We start from the raw sequence: 22,925 nt of genomic DNA, 5'->3' as shown, positions 1-22,925 counted from the left end.
TATGCATATGATGGTATTTTATGAAGACATGAAGAGGAATGAAGTTCTGACACGTGCTGCAACATGGATGGACCTGGAAACACTGTGCTGTGAATAAAGCAGACACAAAAGGATGAGTGTTATATAACTCTGCTTATATCAAAGATCTAGAATAGGCAAATTTGTAGAGCCAGAAAATAGGTCATAGGTTATCAGGGATTGGGGCTGAGGGTGCGCAGTTATTTCTTAATGGTTTCTGTTTGGAGTAATGAAAATTTTTTAGAAACAAAATGGTGAGGGTGAATGTGATTAATACGACTGAACTGTATATTTAAAAATAACCAGAATGTTAAATGTTGTTGCCACAATAAAAATATAAAAGTAAAAAAATACAATCTAGGGTTTCCCATCATGCTCAGAGTAAAAGCCAAACCCCTTGCAGTGGCCTTCGTGGCCGAGTGTCCTGGCCCTGTTTTCCAAATGACATCATCATTTGGCCTTTCTCCCCTGGAGCACCCTGCGTCTCCACCCTGACTCTGTGCGGCTCCTTGAATGTGGACATGCCTAGGACACTTTTTGGGGGGCCCTTTCCAATTGCTAGTCTCTCTGCTTGAAGCGTGCTTCTCTGAGATGCCCACAGACACGTCTGACATTTTCACACAGGTCTCTACTCAAACACCACCTATCAGCGAGATCTTCCTAAGGATCCCTCTGTAAAACAGCAACTGCCACCATCAGCACCACCTAGTACTCGCTGCCCTGTTTGTCTCTATGATACTTGAGACCAGCAGACATACCAAAACTTTTAGGTTTTTTTTGTGTCCAGTTACTGAAATGGAAGCCCATCCAAGAATGCTGGTATATATTGCTTTGTTTACTCCTTTGTGGGTTTTTTTTTTTTGGGGGGGGGATTTATTTATGTATGCATACAAGAGCTGGGGTGTAGGCCAGAGGTGCAGGGGGTGAGAGGATTCACCAGAGACAGAGTGGGGAGCAGAGCAGGCCAACTGACTGAAATACACTGCTGAGGGGATGATGTGTTTATGCAAGAGTTGTGCCTAGCACAAGGCAAATGCTCAGTGTCTATCAACTGACTGAATATATTTATGTTAGAAGTTATATATATATGTATGTATCCCTTGTTTAAAAGGATTATAGGATCAAATATGTGGTCAACCCATGCAGCAGTTAACTTGCTACTATAAATGCATCGTGACAAATAACCACAAAACATTAATGGGGAGTTCATCTAATCTCTATTGCAGTCATGAATCTGCAGCCACCCAGGGGATGTCTAAAACAGCTCCTTTCACATGTCTGGCGGTACACCCAAGCCTACTTGGATGAATCTGCTCTGCTCCCCATGTCTCATCCTACCACAGGCTAACCAGAGTGTGTTCTCCTGGTAAAGACAGAGGAACAGGAGCAGCAATCACAAATGCACACATGTTCTTCGGCATTGACTTGCATTCTGTTTGATAATGTTCCATTGGTGGGAATAGGTCACATGGCCAAGACTGGAGGCGAGCACCATGAAGTGATAGGACAGAAACACAGATACAGGGAAGATGAAGAGTTGGAACTAGTAATGGATTCAGTCTGTCATACCTTATGAAATCCTGGCTTTTTCGCTTGTGAGCCGCACGTCTTTCAACATTTTCTGTAGATGCAAAAGAAATCTCTGCTTCAACTTCAGAGTTAGTCCTTCCAGCTCTACCATTCTGTGTCTTGTCTTTTTAGATAGTGAGTTATAGAACTGAAAGGTTTGGATCTAGTGTTACAAACAAAACTAGATTTTTTTTTTCATATTAACACATCCAATATCTAAAAGCGAGTCAAAAGTAAGAGATTTTCTCATGATCTTCTACCAGGAAACTTAAAGTACTCTTGAGTGTAGGTATTGTTCTTTGAAGTATATACCTAACAACTCAGCATCTCACCTTCAAGGCCTGTGGGGAGAAAAGAGACCCCAAACATCCTTGGAACCCATGAATATGTTAGGTTATATGGCTGGGGAGATTAAGCTTGCAAATGAAATTAAATTTACTGATTAGCTGACCTTAAAGAGATTGCCCTGGATTATTGATATGGCCCAATATCAAGTAAAAGGGTAACAGGAAAGTCAGGGGCCAGGATGTAAGCTGAAAAAGGCAAGGGAATGGATTCTCCGCTAGAGAGGGGTGACACCTCACTTGATTTTAGTTCAGTGAGACTAATTTTGGACATCTGGCTCTAAGATAATGATCTCGTATTTGTCTTAAGCCTCTCGGGTTGTGATAATTTGTTACACCAGCAACCGGAAACTAATAGAGGAACTGCTCTTTTCCCATAGAATCCAAGTTAAAAAAAAAAAAAAATGGTAGCAAGATGTATATTGACAACTAAGTGAATATTGATGTCCCACCTATTTTGCACATTGGTCAAATTTTTTACCAGGTTGGGACACAGACCATACAAATTGAGAGGCAAAAATTAATGCTAAAGAAAAATGGGTCTCCTAGATATGGGGGCCTGCTGAAGAAAAGCATGAGTTTGTTAGGGACACAGTTAAGACAGTTCATGTTCTCAGGCAGTCCAGCCCCTGCAGCTCTTGAGCCCCATATCCTGGGCTATTTTTACCAGTTCCCCCTGTACCCCCATTTCTAGCCCAGATCTGCTAGAGCTTCTAGCTGGTAGCAGTTAAGCCAGGATGGGTACCTGAGATTATTGACACACACCTGTGATGCTCTCTCTAGTCCCAGGGGTGGAATCCCTGGGACACCAAGTTTATGCAGCTTCCACTTGCCTACATAACCTCCCACTTTTTTCCAGTGTGGTTGCTCTGTCAAGTGGTCTGGTCCCTCCACATTCTCACCCACACTGGGCATGGTTAGCCTTTTCCTTTTGGGCCTCCTTGATGTATGCAAATTGGTAGAACATGTTTTTAACTTGTATTTATTTCCATAGTTACAAATGAGCGTATTTTTATCTATTTATTGGTTTCCTTTATTCATATCCTTCAGTATAGAGACTGTGTAAATCCTCTGCTCATTCTCTTCCATTGAACTGATACCTTCTTATGGATTTTAAAAATTCTTTATATAATCTGAGGTCAGTTATATAGAACAAGTATCCTCTCCCAGTTTGCGACTCATCTCTTAATCTCTTTAGAATTTTATGTATTTTTGTGATTTGAGAACTCGTTCCCCATCTTTTGGATCAGAAAGATTTTATGCCCATACTGTCTCCAAAATTTTTTTCCCAGTTTTGCCTTCCCATGTAGTGTTCAGTCTACCTGGAATTGATTTTTAAGCATGGTAGGTAAGATCAAATTTCACTGTTTTATATGGATGTCATCCATTGTTCCAGAAAATTTATTGAAAGTCCATCCCTCCCTGCTGGTCTGCAACGCCCCTGTGATAAATCATGTTTCCTCAGAACTGTGAATCCGTTTCTAGCCTCTGTGTGGCATCTCTTTATATTAGTTATCTGTTACCGTATAACAAATTACCTCAGAATATAGCAATTTAAAACAACTTTTTATTATCTTGAAGCTTCTTTGGGTCAGAAATATGGGCACAGCTTAGCTGGGTGTCTTGGGCCTATTACCTGTGAGGAAGCTGCAGTCCAGTCAGGATGTCAGCCAGGACTGCAGTCTCATCTGAAGGCTTGACTGGGGGCTGGAGGGAGCTTGTTTTACCTCTAAGTTCACTCATGTCGTGATACAGGGTTCTCTATCCTGGGTGGTTAGATTGAGTTCTTGATCCTTTGCTGGTTTTAGTTTCTTCTCACATGAGCATGAGCTTCTGCATAGGACAACTCCCAACATAGCAGTTGGTTTCTCTCAGAACAGTAAACAGGGAGAGTGAGAAACACAGAAACCACAGTTTCTTGTTACCTGATCTCAGAAGTGGCATCCCATCAATAATGGGGGCCATTATTTAGTAGAAGCAAGTCAGTAAGTTCACCCCGTAGTCAAGGGGACTGTTCGACACCTGTTACAAAAAGCTGTGAATGGCAGAAGTGGGGGCAGGGAGGCGGCTCACTGACAGCCATCTTAGAGACGGCCTTCCACATTCTTAGAGTGATCTTCCATTGTAAGTGATTTTTGATAGGGTCATTATATTTTACTTTTGACAAACTGTTCCTATTCAGTATAGAAATTAGGGAGCGTAGACATGCCTTGGAATGGATTTTTAGAAGACTGTGTAATAGGAAAGTGGTTAGAGGTGTGAACTTTCTTCAGATTGCTGAGTTTAATGTTACTTTTCTTAACTAGCTTATCTGAATTTTCCAAACTGAATAACCAGCGTGGCGATCCATGGGAAGGGTGCATGTTACATGTTAGCTCATCATTTATGAGACTCTTTAAGACAGAACAGAGCACCCGCCACCTCCTTTGTTCATTTTATGCAGTTCATGGAGCTCAATGATGCTAAAACCATATTTCCAGTGTCATTGAAAATGATACTAAGAGCAGAATGAGAGGTTGCATTGGAATAGCAGTTAACATCACACATGGCTTCCTTTTCATTTAAAACACAAACATCTGCCAGCACACTCTTCATGGTTACCTAGTTGGAAGAAATCCTTAGGGGTAATTATTTTGAGTTGGATTGATTACTTAAAGATTAACTTTAATACACCCACTTGCTATGTTCATTAACATCCCAGTTCACAGCTTCCTGTGTATACTCCATGGAATGAGGTTGGTTTCCGTTGTGGTCTAAGAGATTACGGAAAGGACTTCATCATCCCTAAAGCATCTTGACCAAATTCACTTTTTCTTTCTTCACCTTTGTCACACCTGAGGAGCAGCTTAAGTTTGTACTACTACTTATCCCCAGCCAATAATTTGTACTAAATAAGCTCACATTTCTGCCACTATCATGAATGTTATGATTACAGACTTAATAGTTATAGGTGAATTTCTTGGTTCCTTTATGTCAGGGCCCATCATGTGAATGTGAGTGTGGTGTGTGTGTGTGTGTGTGTGCGCATGTTCACATGCATGTATTTGTGTGCATGTGTGTGTTCAAGTACCTGTCAATATATCTATGACTGATAATTATTTAGCAAAAGAAGACCTACATGACAAGTTCATACTTTGACACAGAGAATAACAAACTTGGGTTTTCCTTTAAATATGGCTAGCAAGAAAGCCTACTCCATGTGCCTTCTTTTTGGGGAAAAAATTTAAATAAAACTAAATATATTACCAGCTCAGGTACCAGACCTCTGGTAATATTCCTTTAAGCAAAGCTTGCAACCTCTTGCTTTGTTTTTGTTTTTTTTTTTTTTGTTTGTTTTTTTTTTTTTGCAGAACTAAAGAGGTTATGACAAATCAGCCTTGTTGGCAAAAATTTTTATACTACGTTATTTGCTGTTTTATACTCATTCTTCCCATCCCACACTCCAGCTTATTTTGGTAAATGTAATAAGTCAAAAATTAGGAAAGCAGAAACTTTTGAATGGACATTTGGAGCTAAGTTGGAGAAAGATTAAAGAAATTAAAGATGACAGTTTCAGATAGCACTCCACAAGTGGAAGATCAATAAGGCATTGGAAAGACGGGCCATCTTTGTTCACTGCTGTTGAAATGGCAGTTTTCATTAGAGATGCATACATTGGGAGGTGCTTATTCAAGCTTGCATTTTGGGGCTTAAATGGCAATTATGAATGCGATAACTTTCATATATGAAGACACTTTAGTATGCAGAGCAAATTTTACATACTAGGAGATTCTGAGGATATTTTCTGAAAGTATCATGTGTTCTGCATAATGTATATTTTAAAATAATTTCCTTGCGTTGATCACATATTTGGTTTTGATAGGTTTTCTGCGTAGCCCATATGTTCAGGCTCGGCCAGGGGGAAAAAAGATGATTCAAAATTCTAATTTATCTTGAGTTACGAGATATCAAGTGATTTTTTTTTTTCCTTTATCCCTGTTAACTTCCATTGCAAGCTCTAACAGTGCCTCTGAGCCATGAGAAAAATTTACACATAAGAAATATTTTGAATCCATTAAAAGAAGTTTGGAGCTTAAGAGTTGTTTTCAGATCTTTTGAGTCAGATGAAATGCAGACTTATAGAAAATAATAATTAGGTGTTGGGCATGTGCCGAGCTTTAGATTTTCATATGATTAATACTCCCTTTCATTTGTTCAGCTCTGCAGGTTGGGTGTCCTGAAAGTGAGGGATCACCAAGACCGCACAGGGGTAGATCACATCTGTTTCTTTGGTAGATGTCAAGGTGAAATTATTGCTAACATAATCTGAAATGCATTTGATCATACAGTAGATAATTTAATAACTTACAGTTAGCCTTATTAGAAAGCTTTGTGTTTACTCTACTATCACCAAAATAAGATAAAAAAATAAAATAAGATTATAGTGGGCATGTGTGTGTGTTCAAGTTTAAATTTTTTTCAATTTTAATAATCTGTCAATTACACATTTAAGATAAGAGCAGAAGGGGAAGTTACATATGAATAATAGCAGTTTTAGAATCATGCATGCTCAAAATTGATATAAAAAGGCAGACAGGGGCCTCGCCTTGTGGCGCAGTGGTTGAGCACCGGTCTGCGAAGCTGCCCACAGCCTCTGCAGCGCCGGTTCGATCCCCAACCACCGGCAAGGGTCCCACATGGCGGGACAGACCTCTCCTGCCACGCCCGCTGCTTCCCTCAGCAGTGTATTTCAGCAGTCTGCCTGTTCTGTTCCCCGCTCTGGCTCTGGTGAATCCTCTCGCCCTCCTGTGCTTCTGACTGTATCTGGTGCTTATATAAATAAATAAATAAATCTTAAAAAAAAAAAAAAGGCAGACAGTACTGTGCCCTCATCGTGTTACCTCTGTGACAGAAGCTTTAAAATGCAAATGTTCTTCAAATTAAATGAAAAGACACAACTGATATCAGGTTTAATTTGTTGGTGCCTTTACGCTCCAGTATACCTATAATGCTGATAGACTGTGCTCATAGCATTCTTTACATAGACTTTAGGAACTAGAAAATACTAACATCTTTGGAGATAATTGGGTACTCCTAATTGTATGATAGTAACATGCTTCCAATCTGGGAAATGTCTGAGAGGATATTGGGGAGAGATAGCTTGACACCTTTGATCCCCCTGTATGTCCTCGTATGTGGTAATGACACGAAGCACAGAGCTGAGGTTGTCTGTCACTCCAAGGAAGAGAGCTGGCACATGGAGTGGATGGCAGGGCCTGGCAACACCTGCAGGTGTCAGGGACAGAAGAACTCATTTAGAAGCTGCACTGCAAGATGGGAAGACAGGTGGCAACTCACTTACAGGGATATCTTTTATTTGAGCAGAACCAGACCAACTGTTCCTCATTAAAACACATTTTGCAACACGTTCTAATGCAAACAGATCAAGTGTGTGTGGGTGGGGGTACAGCTCAGCGACGTGCCATCTACAGGTCACATTTAAAAAGGCGGAACCTGGCTCTGACCTGCAGGACAGGTAGTGTGTAACGTGTGTGCGTAACCTGAGGCTGGCTTTCCTGGAAGGGCCACCTGTAGGGAAACACAAAGTGACACCCTCACCTTCATAAGATGCAGTTGCAAAGAAGGTGGATAAAGTTCATACCATAGGAATTTTGATTCAATAGTTATTTTAATGATTCTGCAACACCTTGGTTTTTCTCATGTCTTTATATTGCACTATAAATGCATCCCTGCTATGTGACTACCAAGTCTATGTGTAGTGTGACTGAAGTCTCTCATCTGCTTCATCATTAGCTCATATTAACTCTTGGCAATAGGGAGCGTTGCCTGAGAGAACTGCTGAGCATGTGATAAACATTCCATAAATACTGTTTCTTCTGCTTAGTAAGTTTTCAAAGAGCCCATCCTCCACCTTTTGTAATGGATTGTTGAGCTTCTGGTATGTGGCCACATTACATATTACAATGTAGAAATATTTTGATAAGAAGGAGGAACTGGAGGAGAGGCCTTTGCACAGCATGGCTTTCTTTCCCTAGGAAAAGCCAGGTCCATCCAGTTCCCCAAAAAAGGATATTTGCAACTTTAAGCCTGTAATCACAGTATGCAAAGGAACAGGTGGAAATGCACATATCTACTCAGAGCACATTAACCTGCAGGAATACTTTCCTTCAGGTCCTGTCTTATTTTGACTGAAAGATATAAGTGGAATGAATATAGGTGATCCTGGAAGCATCAGACTCAGCAGGTGTGTGTTAGCGCAGTGGAAGGAAAAGGGTCCTGGAGTCCCATCTTCCTCCAATGGGAAGCCTTACGGTTGCTGTAAGGTGTCCTGTGTGCCTCTCTGTGCATTTTCAGGTATAGCCAGCTAAGCTTTACCCAAACAGAGCATATTTTCTAGTTGGAAAATGAGAGCCAGGGAATCACATATACCAAGAGAGTAGGTACAATGCCCACGTCCTAATCCAAGGAACCTGTGACATGGCAAAAGAGACTTTAAGCACATAAATTGGAGATCTTGAGACAGCGAGACGAGCCTCAATTATCTAAGTGGATTCAGTGTAAATCATGGCTTTTAAAAAAAAAAAGAAAATGTGCTACTGGCTTTTAAAATGGAGGAAAGCCAATGGATTTGGGCACCTTCTAGAAGCTCAAAAGGGCACGGAGACAGATTCTCCCCTAGAGCTGCCAGGAAGAATGGAGCCCTGCCAGCACCTTGATTTTAGAACTTCTGATGTCCAGAATTGTCAAGGAACATAGTCGTATGAAGGCCCTAGTCTGGTGGTAATTTGTTAAAGTAGCAACAGAAAACTAATGCACTGTTGCTTCTCCGCAGAGAAGTTTCCCCCCAATGACACTGCTTTTTGTTTGTCCTGTATAGTATTGGTGATGTTTGACACTGTCTCCCATTTACCTGACAGTCAAGGCAATGCCTGGGGAAAGCATATTTGCACCTGTAGAGAATGTGACTATATAGTACTATAAGGAACATGGAGTGATTCAGGCTCTTGTGGCCGCCACCTGCAACTTTGTTTTCTTCCCATGTTTCCTTACCCACAAGCGGTAGGGCACGCACACCTGTAACTATGGATAATCAGGGCACACACACCTATAACTATGGATAACTGGACCCAGAACTCCAGCAAGTATGGGGTGTGTGCACAAATAAATAGGGACACCGGGCCAAGATTGCAGAGATCACAGGGGACTAGGAGGCTCGATTGCTGCCTTTCTGCCTCCCTGCCTGCTGGTCTGCCTGTGTATCCAGCCCCTCTTCAGCATTAAAAGTGTGTCAGATATACCTAAGTCTCCAAGATCCTTGTTCTGTTTGCCCAAATCAACTATGAACCTGCCCAGCCTGGGAGAGTTGCACAGCATGTACTGAGGAGCAGGTGGAAATGCAAATATCGATGCAGCTAATCCTTTTCCACCTCAGTGCTGAGCCCTGGGCGTCCGCCACTGGAGAGTCAGGATGCCCTGCTCTGAAGGAGTCTGCACAGTCTGTGGCAGGCCATTCATTGCCATCGATGGGCACTGTGATAAGGTCCAGCAGGCAGATGTGCAGCCCACAGCAGGCACTACCTAACCCATCTGGGGCTGAGCACTGGTCAGGAGAGATTCCTAAAGGAATTCTGTCTGATCAAAGACTAAGAAAACAGAAAGAGGTGATTAGGGACATGGAGTGTGAAGCTGTCCGCAGCCTCTGCAGCCCAGGTTCGATCCCGGCTGGCTGGCAAGAATCCCACATGGCGAGGCGGACCTCTCCTGTCTCGCCCGCTGCTCCCCTCAGCAGGGTATTTCGTCAGTCTGCCTGTTCTGTTCCCCACTCTGTCTCCAGTGAATCCTCTCACCCTCCTGTGCATCTGGCCTATACCCCGGTTCTTGTGTAAAAAATAAATAAATCTTAAAAAAAAAAAAAAAAGAAAGAAATGAATCAGGGTAACAGTGACATTTCTAAGGGAGGCCGCCCACTGGAGTCCAAGCCCATGCTAACCAGAGCAACGCTGCTTCCTCACTGTATCCTTAGCCTGCCCTAATTGCGTGCATGTACATGGATCTCTCTGAAGGAAATCCTATTCTGTGTTGTTTCAATTCTGTCTGTCTTGGTAAAAGCATTTCTAAATTGAATTTGGTTTCTGAGAAAGGATAAGTTTGAGAGTTGCTCTTTGGTTAGTTTTAGTTAAGAATAAAATGTTCTGGGCCTCCCTGGTGGTGCAGGCGGTTGAGTGCAGCACTGCGAAGCTGTCTGCAGCCTGTGCAGTGCCGATTCAATTCCCGCCCGCCTTGGAGCAACCCACATGGCGAGCAGACCTCTCTTGTCTCTCCCGCTGCTCCCCTCAGCAGTGTATTTCATCAGTCTGCCTGTTCTGTTCCCCGCTCTGTCTCTGGTGAATCCTCTCACCCTCCCGTGCATCTCGACTGTACTCCAGCTCTTGTATAAATAAAATAAATCTTTAAAAATAAAAGAATAAAATGTTCTTTACGTACAGTAAAATGTTCTTTATGTAGAATACTGTAGATTGAGATGCAAGTGCATCTTGAATTTCAGGAATTGATAACATTGATTATGTTTAAGATATTTAGGGAAGGTTTGAAACTGTTGTATGTACTTTCCAGAATTAGTGGCCATAGTGTTTTTCTCTTTAGTTAGTTATATACGTTGTTTTCTCTCTCTCTCTCTTCATCTCTCCCTATCTCTCCCCCCCCTTCCTCTCTCCCTCCCTGACTTTCTCCTCCCTCCTCCCATGTAGACCTTTATCTTATAGGCAGGTGTTTCTCATCACTTCACCTAGAAGATAAAGATAAGCCATTTTAATTTTCATTACATTTTGGAAATGCTGCATTATTTTCTCCTCATGAATGCTGCTTCTAACTGTGTGGAAATCTGTTATAGTTGTACATTTACATGTTTGACTGTCTTGCACTTTATGAGAAGGTCTTATATATCCTGTATTTCTAAATTACTTTTCTTTCAGTATCCCAGTGGTAGTGACAATTGAAATATGCAAAGCTAGCTCGCTACTCAATACTCTGTCCTCTAGGAAACTGTTGTTTCAGTCTTCGATTTAAAAACACATCATCAGACTCTTTGAATCAAGATCTTGATTTGGTAAAATGGAAGATAATAAAAGTGGTCATGCGAAGCAGAGAGAGGCTGCATTTTACCTCCCCTGCTCTCAATCTCCCACCTTGATTTGGTGGGGACTGTTGGCTCAGCGGGGCTATGCTGTCTGCGTCTGCTGCTCTTCCCTGTGGTTCCAGGAGGCCACCTCATCAACTAGGAAAGACTCCTAGCTCATGGGTCACTTACTTTCCGATGGGTTAAATATTTGAAGGGGTGTGTGTAGGTGGGGGATAATGCCCGAGGAAGAATGACTAAGTTGAACGCAACCACAGACCATCCCCTGTGGTCGTTCAATGGGCACCTTTTCTATTTTGAGCAAAATTTTATGACAGATGAGTTGGAAGAGAGAGAAGGAAATTTTCTAACCAAAAGTCAGGATTTTTTTTCCCCCGGGTCAGAAGCGCAGACCTAACTGCAGCTTTGTGGGGCAGAATGTATTTTTAACCCAAGCCAATGCAGGATGCTATCAGACTGGCCTAGTCATGCCAGGTCAGCCTGCCCCTGGCCTGGGTCTAGTGTTCTCTGAGTGGCAGCTTCTGGAATTGCAGGTGCAGAACCAAGGCTCAGCATTCAGAAGGGAAGGAGGAGGAGAGCGGACTAGCACAAGTGAGTTTTCCCTGAGGCCAGAAGAGCTTAAGGTGCAGGGCCACTCACTTTGAGGGGGCCTTTCTCAGTACCTACATTCATATTTTCTTTTTTTTTTCTTTTTTTAAAATTTATTTATTTATTTATACAAGCACTGGGTACAGTCAGAAGCGTGGGAGGGTGAGAGAATTCGCCAGAGCGGGGAGCAGAGCAGGCAGAAGGACCGAAGTACACTGCTGAGGGGAGCAGCGGGCGGCAGGAGAGATCTGCGCGCCATGTGGGACCCTCACCGGCAGCCGGGGATGGAACCGGCGCTGCAGAGCCTGCGGGCAGCTTTGCAGACCAGCGCTCAACCGCTGCACCACCAGGGGAGGCCCATATTTTCTTTTTTCTTAAAGTGAAAGCATCAGGGCTCAGGACACCTGGATGCACTTCTGGATGGGGCTGATAGAGCATGCACCAGCGTGAGAGGGGCAGAGAGCAGGTGTGCATGGCATCTCCTTTGTTCTAGAGTCTTCAGCAGCTTCTAAAAGCCATCAGGGACTCCAAAATGTCCATCTCAACCCTAGGAGACATTAATCAGCCTCTTAGTTCTCGTCCTGTAAGCCCCAACTTAAGGAATAAATGAAGATTTTATGGCTCAAGGCAACAACTCATGACTGAAATACAGTGGTGCCCTGATTCCATCACAGGATTCAAAGATCATGACAGACATTAGCAAGGCATGTTTGGGACGGGTTACCTCTCATCCTCATCCTCATGCATTCATTTCTGATCACTTCTGATTACTGCTCTCTACCTGTAGCTGTGCCGGCCACAAGCACCTGGAGATGCATAAGACAGCCTGGCTGCTTTTAAGGAACTCACTTAGTCCTGTCATTTCAGCTGACGGAGGACTGCATTCTTGCCCAAGGTTGCCATATCTGTCAAGTGCTGCCCTTGAAGCCTGGAGGCTATTTTTAACCAATCCATATGAAAGCTTCTCAGCATATTCCCAGATCCAAAGTCTCATGCAGAAAGCCATCTCACAAGAAAACAGTCTAGAGAGTGAGGGGGTGAGCAGGCAGCAAGGAGCAATTTCGGGTGTACTGCTGAGCTCTGGCTATTGTACCCCCTGTTTGAGGGAAGGTGGCTCTGTCCATCCAGTTGTGTGCCTCCTTGTTGAGGGCCACAGCTCAGGGACGGCAGCAGGGTGTTGGCCCCAACACCAGAGCACAGAAGCAAGTAATGGTTTGGGGCCGAGGGATTTATCCTTGTGCTTAATATCTTTTTGAATTTTGCATTCAGTTTCCTAAAGTCAAAGTTAAGTATTCTTCCACACCTGTCACATGTAAATATTAGCTGGTGGGAAATGGATGGTAACGGTTTCTTATTCCTGTTCACTGTAGCTCTGACAGCCAACTCCTCTCTACTCAAATCCTGCTGATTCTACCAGAAGGCTGTCACTCTCTCCTTTCTGTGCCTTCTGCCATTGTGGTGACACAGGTCCTCATCATCCCCCACCTCATGTAGCACCGCAACTTGCACTGGATTCTCCACCCCCATTCTGGTCCCTCAATCCACACGTCGTTCCTGCCAGCATTGCTTTCCGTAACGCACGCTTCAGCGCTTCTGCTGAGCAGGGGTGAGCTGCCACTCCCCACTTCCCACGCAGGGACAGGAGGTGTCACCAGGAAATTGTAAGAGAGCTTGGAAGGAAAGAATGAGCAAAGTAAAATGGTTGCCCAGAGATATTTTGCGTTTCTGTGGGTTTCTTGTTCTCCCACAGACACGCCTTCTGTACTGCCTCTGGGTTGCCTGCTTCCATCACTGTTCCCTCTCCCCACCCACCTCCAGCTCTCAAAATGTTATTCAGATTTTAACAGGGGAGATACCGATTCTTGACCCTTGCATAAGATGGAACTCTTATATAATGGAATCGAAATTATACTTTGAAACACGAGAGTGGCTGGTCAGTTACCCCTCTCCTCCCCGAACACCCACTAGAACCATCAGGGAACAGACAGCACCCACCACCTAAAAAGTAGTGTGGTGTTGTCTCCTCAGCCTTCACCCTCCCTCCTGCAGAGCTTCCCAGCTGTTTCCTTATCTGGCACACTGGGAAAATGAGAGAGGTGAAGGAAGAGGCTGTGTGAAGGGTGGATCCCTCTAGTCATCCAGACTCCTTAGCCCCCCAACCAGGGTGGAAGACACCCTCCTGCAGCAGTATCCAAGCTGGGAATTTTTAAGGATATAGTCTAAAGGGTATTTAAGGGACATGTTTGCTGAAAAAAATGGCTTCCAAGTTGTCTTTATCATCATCATTCTCTTGTTGCCATTCCTTAAAGTTAGACGTGTTTGTGATGTGACTCCAGTCTACATAAATTCCACCCTTCAAGAAATTCTGCCTTGGTTCTCCATAAATACTATCTTCTCTCATGTAGTTTGTGTATAATCTGAAATACCAAAAACTCGGTCTGATCCTTCAGAGATGGGAAAGTTGACTTACCTAGACCCAACAGGGGACTGCCTGGCCCATATGGATGATTGAATGTCCCTCTGTCAAAGGAGTAAGAATTTAATTGCTCCTTCTTCCACCAAACTAAGAAACTTCTGCAAGGCAAAGGAAACCATCAACAAAATAATAGTCAGTGTGCTGACTGGGCGACAATTTTTGCAAAACTTCTATGTAATATCTAGTAAGGAGTTTTTATCCAAAATGGATAGCACTCATACAATTCAAAAGCAAGAAAGCAAACAATTCAGTGAAGAAAATGGGCAGAGGTCTTCCCGATGGCCTAAGAGTTAAGTCTCTCACTGCTAAGGCCTGAGTTTGATCCCCAACCAGAGAGCTAGCCCACATGGTGCAGCAGACTTCTCCTGTCTCGTCCACTGTTGCCCTCAGCAGTGTATTTCAGTAGATCCACTTATTCTGCTTCCCGCTCTGTCTCTGGTGAATCCTCTCGTTCCCCACACCTCTGGCCTACACCCCAGTTCTTCTATGAAAAAATTTTAAAAATTGAAAAAAAGTTTTTAAAAAATGGGCAGAGGATCTGAGTAGATATTTTTCTAAAGAAGACAAACAGATGGCCAACAGTTTATGAAAGGGTGCTCAGTATCCCTAATCATCAGGGAAATGCAAGTCAAAACCACAGTGAGACATCACTTCACTCCTGCTAAAATGGCTATTACTGGAAAGACAAGAAGTAGCAAGTGTTGGCAAAGATGTGTAGAAAGGAGACACCCATACACCATTGGGAGGAATGTAAATTGGTGCAGCCACCATAGAAAACAATGTGGAGATGTCTCAAAAAATTAAAAATAGATCTACCATATGATTCAGCTATTCCAAACAAAATTGGGGGGGTGTTTATCCAAAAGATATGAAAACCCTAATTCCAAAAGATATATCCACCCCTTATTTATTACAGTGGAGTTCATGGTAGCCAAGACAAGGAAAGCCACCTAAGTGTGCACAAATGGATGAACAGATAAAGAAAATGTAGTATGACTACTAAATGATATATTCAGTCATGAATAAAGGATAAAATCTTACCTTTTGTGACAACATGGATGGGCCTTGAGGACATTATGCTAATAGAAAGAAGTTAGAGAAAGACAAATGCTTATGATCTCACTTACACGTGGAATCTAAGAAAACGAAGTTGAACTCATAGATACAGAGAAGAGACTGGTGGTTCTGGAGGCGCGGGGCTGAGAATTGGCAAGAATGGGTGAAGATTACCAAAAGGTACAAACTGCCAGTTATAAAATTAATCCCGTGGGTGTCCCGCAGAGCATTGTGACTCCAGTTAGCAATATGTTAACTACGAATATACGTTGTATTGCATATTCCAATGTTGCTAAGAGAGTCGATCTTAAAAGACTGTCATCGGAAGAAATGCAATTTATAACTGTGTGTGGGAATGGATGTCAACTAGATTTATTGTGGCATTCATTGTTATGTTGTGCAATTATGTTGTACACCTGAAACTAATGCAACATTATATGTCAATGATATCGCAATAATAAGAAAAAATGACTTCAGTGGGACTCCTTGTGCATCTTAAAACATTTTCCCCCCTCTGTGCTTCTTTCTCCATAGGAGTTCAGAAATAAGCTTGGGAATCATCTGAGTTCACCAGGTCCTGCAGCTGCTGCAACACCACACCACGCACTGAGTTCTGCAATGGCTCTGCGCTTGCAAAGATTGCATCGTCACTGCACCCTGAGGATGTCCGTGGGCCTGGCTCTGGGTGCCCTTCTGTTTGCTTTATTTCTCAACGTGTATAATTAAAACACAGCTAAATGAAACATCTGTGAAGAAGGATAAACTTCTAATTGAAATCTTCAATGAACAGGAAAGTGATCACATCAGTTCTCAAAGGGCAATAATTTGTACCAGTCTGACTGCCTCCTCTTTGGCCACACTTTTCAGTGAGGCTAACCCCATCTCTCAAGGACTTAGGCCCACTGCTTGTTTGACCTAAAACCTAATAATAGTGGCCATGGCATATCTTTTAAGTTAAGCTCCGCTTGCTTTATTTTTAACAAGAAAAGTGAGAAATCTCTAATCTTCAAGTCAGAACCTAATTGCAGAGTGTCTCTGGCCGCCTCCTTATGTGGGAAGAATCTTCAATCTTTCATAAACATTTTTAAATGTATCTTCTCTTTATTTTTTGTTTGGAGTCCCAGTGCTACAAATATCTTATTTTTCACAGCAGCTATGTTCCTGAAAAGTTTATGTTGAAAATTATATTTGGAACTTACATGCTTTTGGAATGCACAGGGAGAGCTTGCCAATTACAGGACCGTTGGCCACATTTTGAGACTCATAAGGAATCACCCACTTCTTTAGTACCTGCAAATTGGCAAAACCTGGATTTGTCTAAAATAAGCTGTTCCCCTTTCCTGGCATTTTTTTTATGGATTTTATCAGGTGTTTTTATTTCTTTCTGACATCATTGATCTTCGCTAAATGAAGTGACTTCTTTAAAAATAAAAAGAATTTGTGTGATAAGCCAGGCTGATGACTATGAGAATTTAGAGTAAACTTTAGATTGTTGAGGCACAATCAGGTGCCCTGTGATTGCCAAGAGCCTTGTTTCAACTTTCAGCCCATAATCCCGGTCAGTGCTGCCTTTCATCTCAAAAAAATTTCAGCTTGTTATGTGTCTTTTAAGGAACTCAAAATTTAATTTTGTCTTCAGTTGGTGAATTAAAAACACAAAACTTTGCTGTTAGCACATTTCTCTAGCATGCACTTTGGAGAGGAATTTACATGTAAAATGCAAAGGATCTACCAGAATCCCTTCAAGGAGTTCAGCACTTAAACTTGCACTTGGGAGCCCTCCTCACTTTGCTGTAGCAATAGTGGAGAACTGTTGACAGGCATTGGGGGCCTCCTTAGACTTCCTTTCTTGAGATATAAGCACAGTTGTTTCTTTGTTAATAAACAGAATGAGCTCCTCCAGTGTGGTTCTTATAAACTTAAATCTGGTGATTTAAGAGGTAAAAGTATGATTCAAAGTCCTACCCTCTGACAACCACAAAGCCCCTCACCATCTGTGGTGGGTATTCTCCATATGATTTCAACCATACAGAATTCTCCCTGCTCCACATCGACTGTTACGTACCCACAGTTAGGTTACAATTCCCTTCTGTTCCAGTCCAGATCAGGGAATGGATCACACATGGTATCAGTCACCATATTAGTGACCTGCTGGGAAGGAGGGTGTCAATGGCCAGGAAATCCAGATTGTTTTTTCCCAGGGCTTCCTACTAGGGGGTGAAGAGAAAGATGGGGTGGGTGCCCACAACACAGCTCTCATGTGGACAGGACTTGGCCCGGGAGCTGTAGGATCAAGTACATTCATCAGTAGTGTCACCTTTCTAGCTCATCTCCTTCCTGCCCCTATGCATTGCCCATTACTTACCCCTGCAGCATTAGGCCCCGGTTATGTGACCTGCTGTGACCAATAAAATGGGAGTGAAAGTGTTGTCTCTTTCTTTGAGGCATATGTATTGAGAGACCTTGTTCAGTCTGCCTTGTGTTCCTCCACATGATGGTGGACCCACGTGACAGGATGGAGCCTCCCTCCATCTGGGTCCCCAAGTGAACGTGATGTCCAGCATGTGTTGGACATGTGTCAGTGAGCAAGAAAGCAGCTTCTGTTGTATTATGCCACTGAGTTCTGGAAATTGTTATAGATAACTTATCCTGAGTCACAGAGTCAGCCAAGATTGGACAATTAACCGGCAGGTTGTAAACACAACTGTTCTTGTGACTCATATTTTCTTATGTTTTCCCTAAATACCAAAGTCTTTTTTTTTTAATCCCTCTCCACTAAAGAGACCTGTGAAGAGATCTGTCTTAGCTTCTTCAGTCTAGTATAACAGCATAGCATAGAATGGTGACTTATAAACTTACTCAGAGTTCTAGATAGTCCAAGGTGAAGGCAGTGTCAGATTTGGCATTTTGTGAGGGCCTTCTACCTGGATTATGGGCAACATCTTCTCATGCTACCCTCATGGAGCAGAAGGGAGAGCTCCACATCTCTTTTGGAAGCACGCTAATCTCATTCAAGAAGGCACTATCCTCATGGCCTTATCACCCTTCCCACCACCTAATACCATTACTTTAGGAATTGGGTTTTATCATATGAACATGGCAGGGGGACATTCAATCTATAGCAAGATAGCAGTGCTTCAGTTTTTTTGTTTCTTTTTCAAGTCTTTGGGTAAAACACACATGTGAAATGTACATAAATCATGAGAAAGTTAGATGATGCATTTTCAAATAGTGAATCAAAATATCATATATTGTTACCAGAACCATCAAGTTCCCCATATACCTTCCCAACCATTAACCCTGGCCCCGCAAAGGGAATCATTATCCTTCTTTCTGACAGATTAGTTTGTTCATGAACTTTTTATAAATGGAATCATAAAGCACATACTGTTTTATGTCTGCCTTCTTTTGCTCATCATTACTTGTGAGATGATTCCAGATTACTGTATTTATCTGTAGTTCTTTTGTTTTCACAATGAACAGAATTCCATTGTATGAATATATCATATCGTATTTACCCATTCTACATTTGAGTTGTTTCCAACTCTGGCTATTATGGATAATACTGCTCTAAACATCTGTTTTGGTACTTATGTAAGCATTTGTGTGATGAACATACATTTAGAAGTGGAATGCAGAGTTGGGGCATTTGCATTTTTTCAACTTTAGTAAACAAAATGCTTTTCAGAAGTGTTTTTACCCATCTAGTAGGAGCGTTCTAGATACACACCATTTCTTGATATGAACTCCAGCATTTCCCCCATTATTTCTTCTGTTTACCTTTGACATTCTTCTGCAAACCTTGTCTCTGCTATCTCCTGGCCCTAACTCGGCCTTGTTTTCATAATGATAATAATGATAACCATTAACGTAAGTGGCAGTATGATGCTCAGTTTGCAGGTGTTAGTCAATTCTGAAAAGGCAACTTTGAGACAGGTATTGTTTATATTTCCTCATTTTTACTGAGGAAAAAAATCATATTCACAAGATTAAGTAATTTGCAAGGGGTGGGCAGAACTTGAATACAACTTCACTCCAAAATCTATGCTCCAACACGTACTCTTTCTGTTTCTTTGTCCCTTATCCCTCCCTGGTGGCGCAAGGGGTTAAGACGCAACCTATGAAGTTATCTGCAGCCACTGCAGCATGACTTTGATCCCTGGCTAGGAAGCTACCCACATGGCGCTGCAGACCTCTCCTATCTCGCCCGCTGCTCCCCTACAGTATTTCAGTAGAACTGCCTGTTCTGCTCCCTACTCTGTCTCTGGTGAATCCTCTCACCCCCCACACCTCTGGCCTGTACCCTAGTTCCTGAATGCATAAATAAATCTTTAAAAATAAAAAAACTAACCTTGACCCCTGCCATCAATCATGTTGGGAAACCCAACCCTTCACTCCATGTTTTCCTGCTCCCAGAATGTGCGTGGTACTTGATGCACATTATAAATTAAGATTTGTTAATCAAGTTCCTTCTTCCTCCTGTCCAATTCTTTTCCCTCCCTCTTTCTTTGTATCTTTTCTGCAACATCAAGTATGAGATTGTTAGCAGAAGAGTATAAAAAACTTGGGGATAAGGACTTTTCTTTGGTGCTAGGTGAACGTGTCTAAACATCAGATTTCCACTGTTGTTCAGTCAAAACACATTTTCCTATTGATTTCACTCAAGGTTGAAAACTTCAGTGTATATTGTAATGTGTTACAGAGAGAATTGGAGTTGCAAATGAAGTTTGAAGATTTTTTATCATTTATAAAACAAAGGAACTGAAAGAGAGAGGGAGGGAAAGGTAGAAAAGAAAGGAAGAAAAAAGGAATGCAAAAGAGGAAAAAAAAAGATATTCTTAACACTTTCCTTGTCCCTGAGGCACCAGCTGCACTGAACTCACAGGTGCACATTGGGTATTTTAAATTTGGGGAGAAACAGAAACATCTGTCAGATATCATGCTGACTATACTCAAAATAGTAGTTTCAACATAGACTGTACAACATTTTGTTTTTGATGACTGCGTGTCTTTATAAACCTGGATTTTTGGCAATTGCTGTGATGAAAACAAGTGTCAGTTGAAAACCAATGTGAAGCATGAGATAAAAGTGATCAATTCCAAGGTGTGATAAGCTGTTCATTCCCAACAGCTGAATAGCTTCCATTAATAAGTTATTATGGTAATTTTAGGATGCAATGAAAGTGTTTTTCCATATACTAGGACCTGCCTATTTGGTAAAAAGAATGGTTAACTGTTTTTTTTTTTAAATTTATTTATGTATACAAGAGCTGGGGTACAGGCCAGAGGTGTGGGGGGGTGAGCAGATTCATCAGAAACAGTGGGGAACAGAACAGGCAGACTGACTGAAGTACACTGCTGATGGGAGCAGTGGGTGAATCAGGAGAGGTCTGCTGTGCCATGTGGGTAGCTCCCTGGCCGGCCGGGGAATTGAACTCATGCTGCAGACAGTGGACAGCTTCATGGGTTGCATCTTAACCACTTGTGCCACCAGGGAGGCCTGATTAACTGTTTCTTTAGGTTCATGGGTGTCATGAATCAAGAAAACTTGAGAACCTCTGTGATACATCCCAATTTAGAGGATCCTTGCCAATTTTATATTTAACCTGGGGTTTTAATTACATCTCAAAATATTTTTTAGTAAATTTTAAGTTCATTTATGAATAAAACACATATATTTGCATTTACCTTTCCACTGAGCTTGATTTATAGTGTGTTGAGACCATAAAATTTGAGTTCAAGAACTATGAAGGGTTTAAGGATCAGTATCAACTGGATTTTGAATTCAGTTATTTCCAATAGATATCTGAGGAATATAGTAATAGAAAAAGTGTGAGAATTTTGTCATCAGCAAAGTTTGGTTTAAACTGAAGCCAAGCCACTTTTCTTTCTGAACCTCATCTGTAAAATAGAGACAGGATTCCATTTCAGGGTCATTGAAAGACAAAATGTGGTCAAGTATCTTTAGTACTGTGTCTTGGTGTGTATCATTTCATCCCCTTGCACGAGTACTTTAACCACTTAAACACAAAAATCAACTTTATAAAAAAAGGTATTTAAAACTCTGATATTAGCATATTAACAACCAAAAGAATTGTAGATGGAATACAGAGATTCCTGCCTCAAGGGACTTAGAGTCTAATTGTAACAAATCAGCAAAAGAAGAAAAATTCAAAGAAAATGGATTGCAGCTGTATTTTGAGGGGATCAAATTAATGAATCGTGTGGAGCACGGATTTGGGTGGCCAATCTGAGATCAAGAAGACACTTCCCATGGCCGAAGATGAAAAGAGCAAACAGATTAATAGGGAGGCCTAGGAGTCATGCTCTTCCCCCAACCCTGCTTGAGGGTAAAAGGAAATGCAGATACTTATTCTTCATTAGCTATCTGCCAGTTATTGCCTACCATTTCTGCTATTTAGAGTTCTATAGACAAAATATCCCAGAAGTTAGAAGTTAAAGCAGAAGATTTCATTTGGTCACTTAACGATCTTCCTAGTTTTGGGACATCTGAAAACACTAATAAGTACAGAGACACGTGCCAAAAAGAAGGGGTTGGGTTGGGTGGGAAAATAATCTTTGGATCAAGGTAAAAGAAAATATGGAATTGAGAAAATCCTGAAGAATCGAAATTTTTATTTCTTGGATTAATCTACTTTTAATTCGCCTAATTACTCATAATAACTATAGATGTTATTTCAGATTGTCTGATTCCAAGGTCCAAGCTTTTAACTTCTGTCTTTACCCTCAGTTTCCATTAAGAAGAATAAAACACTTGGTTTTTAAACCAACCTAAAGATTTTCAAGTAGATATAAACCATGTTGTTTACTTATGACTCTTTACACTTTTAGGCCCAAACTTTGTGAACTACAGTCTGTCATCCATGTAGTGTATACATAAGAAATGAGTCTAATTATAAACTACAATTGACTTTTGCATTATCTTCCTCAAAGCAACACTTTGCAATGCCAATGATGATACTCAGTCCTAAAAGTAATTCCTGGTGCTATCTTGTGGATCTTTGCTCTGACAGAAGTCCCTTGTGTAATATCTTTACCCTTACAGTATAATTTGTTTCGAAATAACTGGTAGTAATTTAAACATATGGTAAATGAAGCTTAAGAAAGAACTAGGTATATATTGGTAGGGGTCCCTGGGAAAACAGTTTAGTGGCCTGGATCCTGTTAGAAAAATACTTTGTAGTGGGCTTTCTTCCCTTAAACACTAGACTTTCCCCTAATAGTATAAACAAAGAAAACAGATGGCGAGTTCTACCAACCACTGAAAGCATAACTAAGATCAGTTCTTCTCAGACTCTGCAAAAAGGGAAGGAACACTTCCTAGTTCACTCTGCTAGGTAAGTATGATTACTGTGATGCTAGAGCTTCTGATACCTTCCAGGTAAAGATACCACATGGAAAGAATTTTATAAACCAATAACAGTGATGAATATAAATTCAAAAATACTCCACAAAGTATTTGCAGTTTTACTTCAATATGTTTAAAGGATTTTTCACCATGACCAAGTGGGATTTATCCCAGAATTGCAAGGGTGGTTCAACTTAAATTCAACCAAGATAACACAGCACCTTAATAGTACAAAGTTGGTGGGGTGGGGGGCATGTGATAATCTCATTTGATGCAGGAAAGGCATTTGGCACAATTGAGCACTTTCATGACAAAACCCTCTTAGGAAACTAGGAATAGAGGGGAAATTCCTCAACATGATACAGGGTT

At 41.7% G+C, this 22,925-nt stretch overlaps 1 protein-coding gene across 1 annotated transcript in view; it reads left to right on the top strand.

Moving 5' to 3' along the window:
* The window catches only part of CDKAL1 (CDKAL1 threonylcarbamoyladenosine tRNA methylthiotransferase), a gene marked incomplete at both ends in the record, with an annotated part of 639,419 nt that extends 623,506 nt beyond the window's left edge, over window positions 1-15,913 (top strand). Inside the window, one exon of the mRNA XM_084228943.1 lies at window positions 15,722-15,913. Coding sequence (XP_084085069.1) covers window positions 15,722-15,913 — 192 coding nt within the window. The remainder of the gene's footprint in view (window positions 1-15,721) is intronic.
* Window positions 15,914-22,925: the final 7,012 nt, after the last annotated feature.

This window comes from Talpa europaea (assembly GCF_964194135.1).
Source record: "Talpa europaea genome assembly, chromosome: 2".
NCBI lineage: Eukaryota > Metazoa > Chordata > Mammalia > Eulipotyphla > Talpidae > Talpa > Talpa europaea.
Note: the sequence above shows the minus strand (reverse complement) of the source record. Positions and strands in the feature narration are given on the sequence as shown.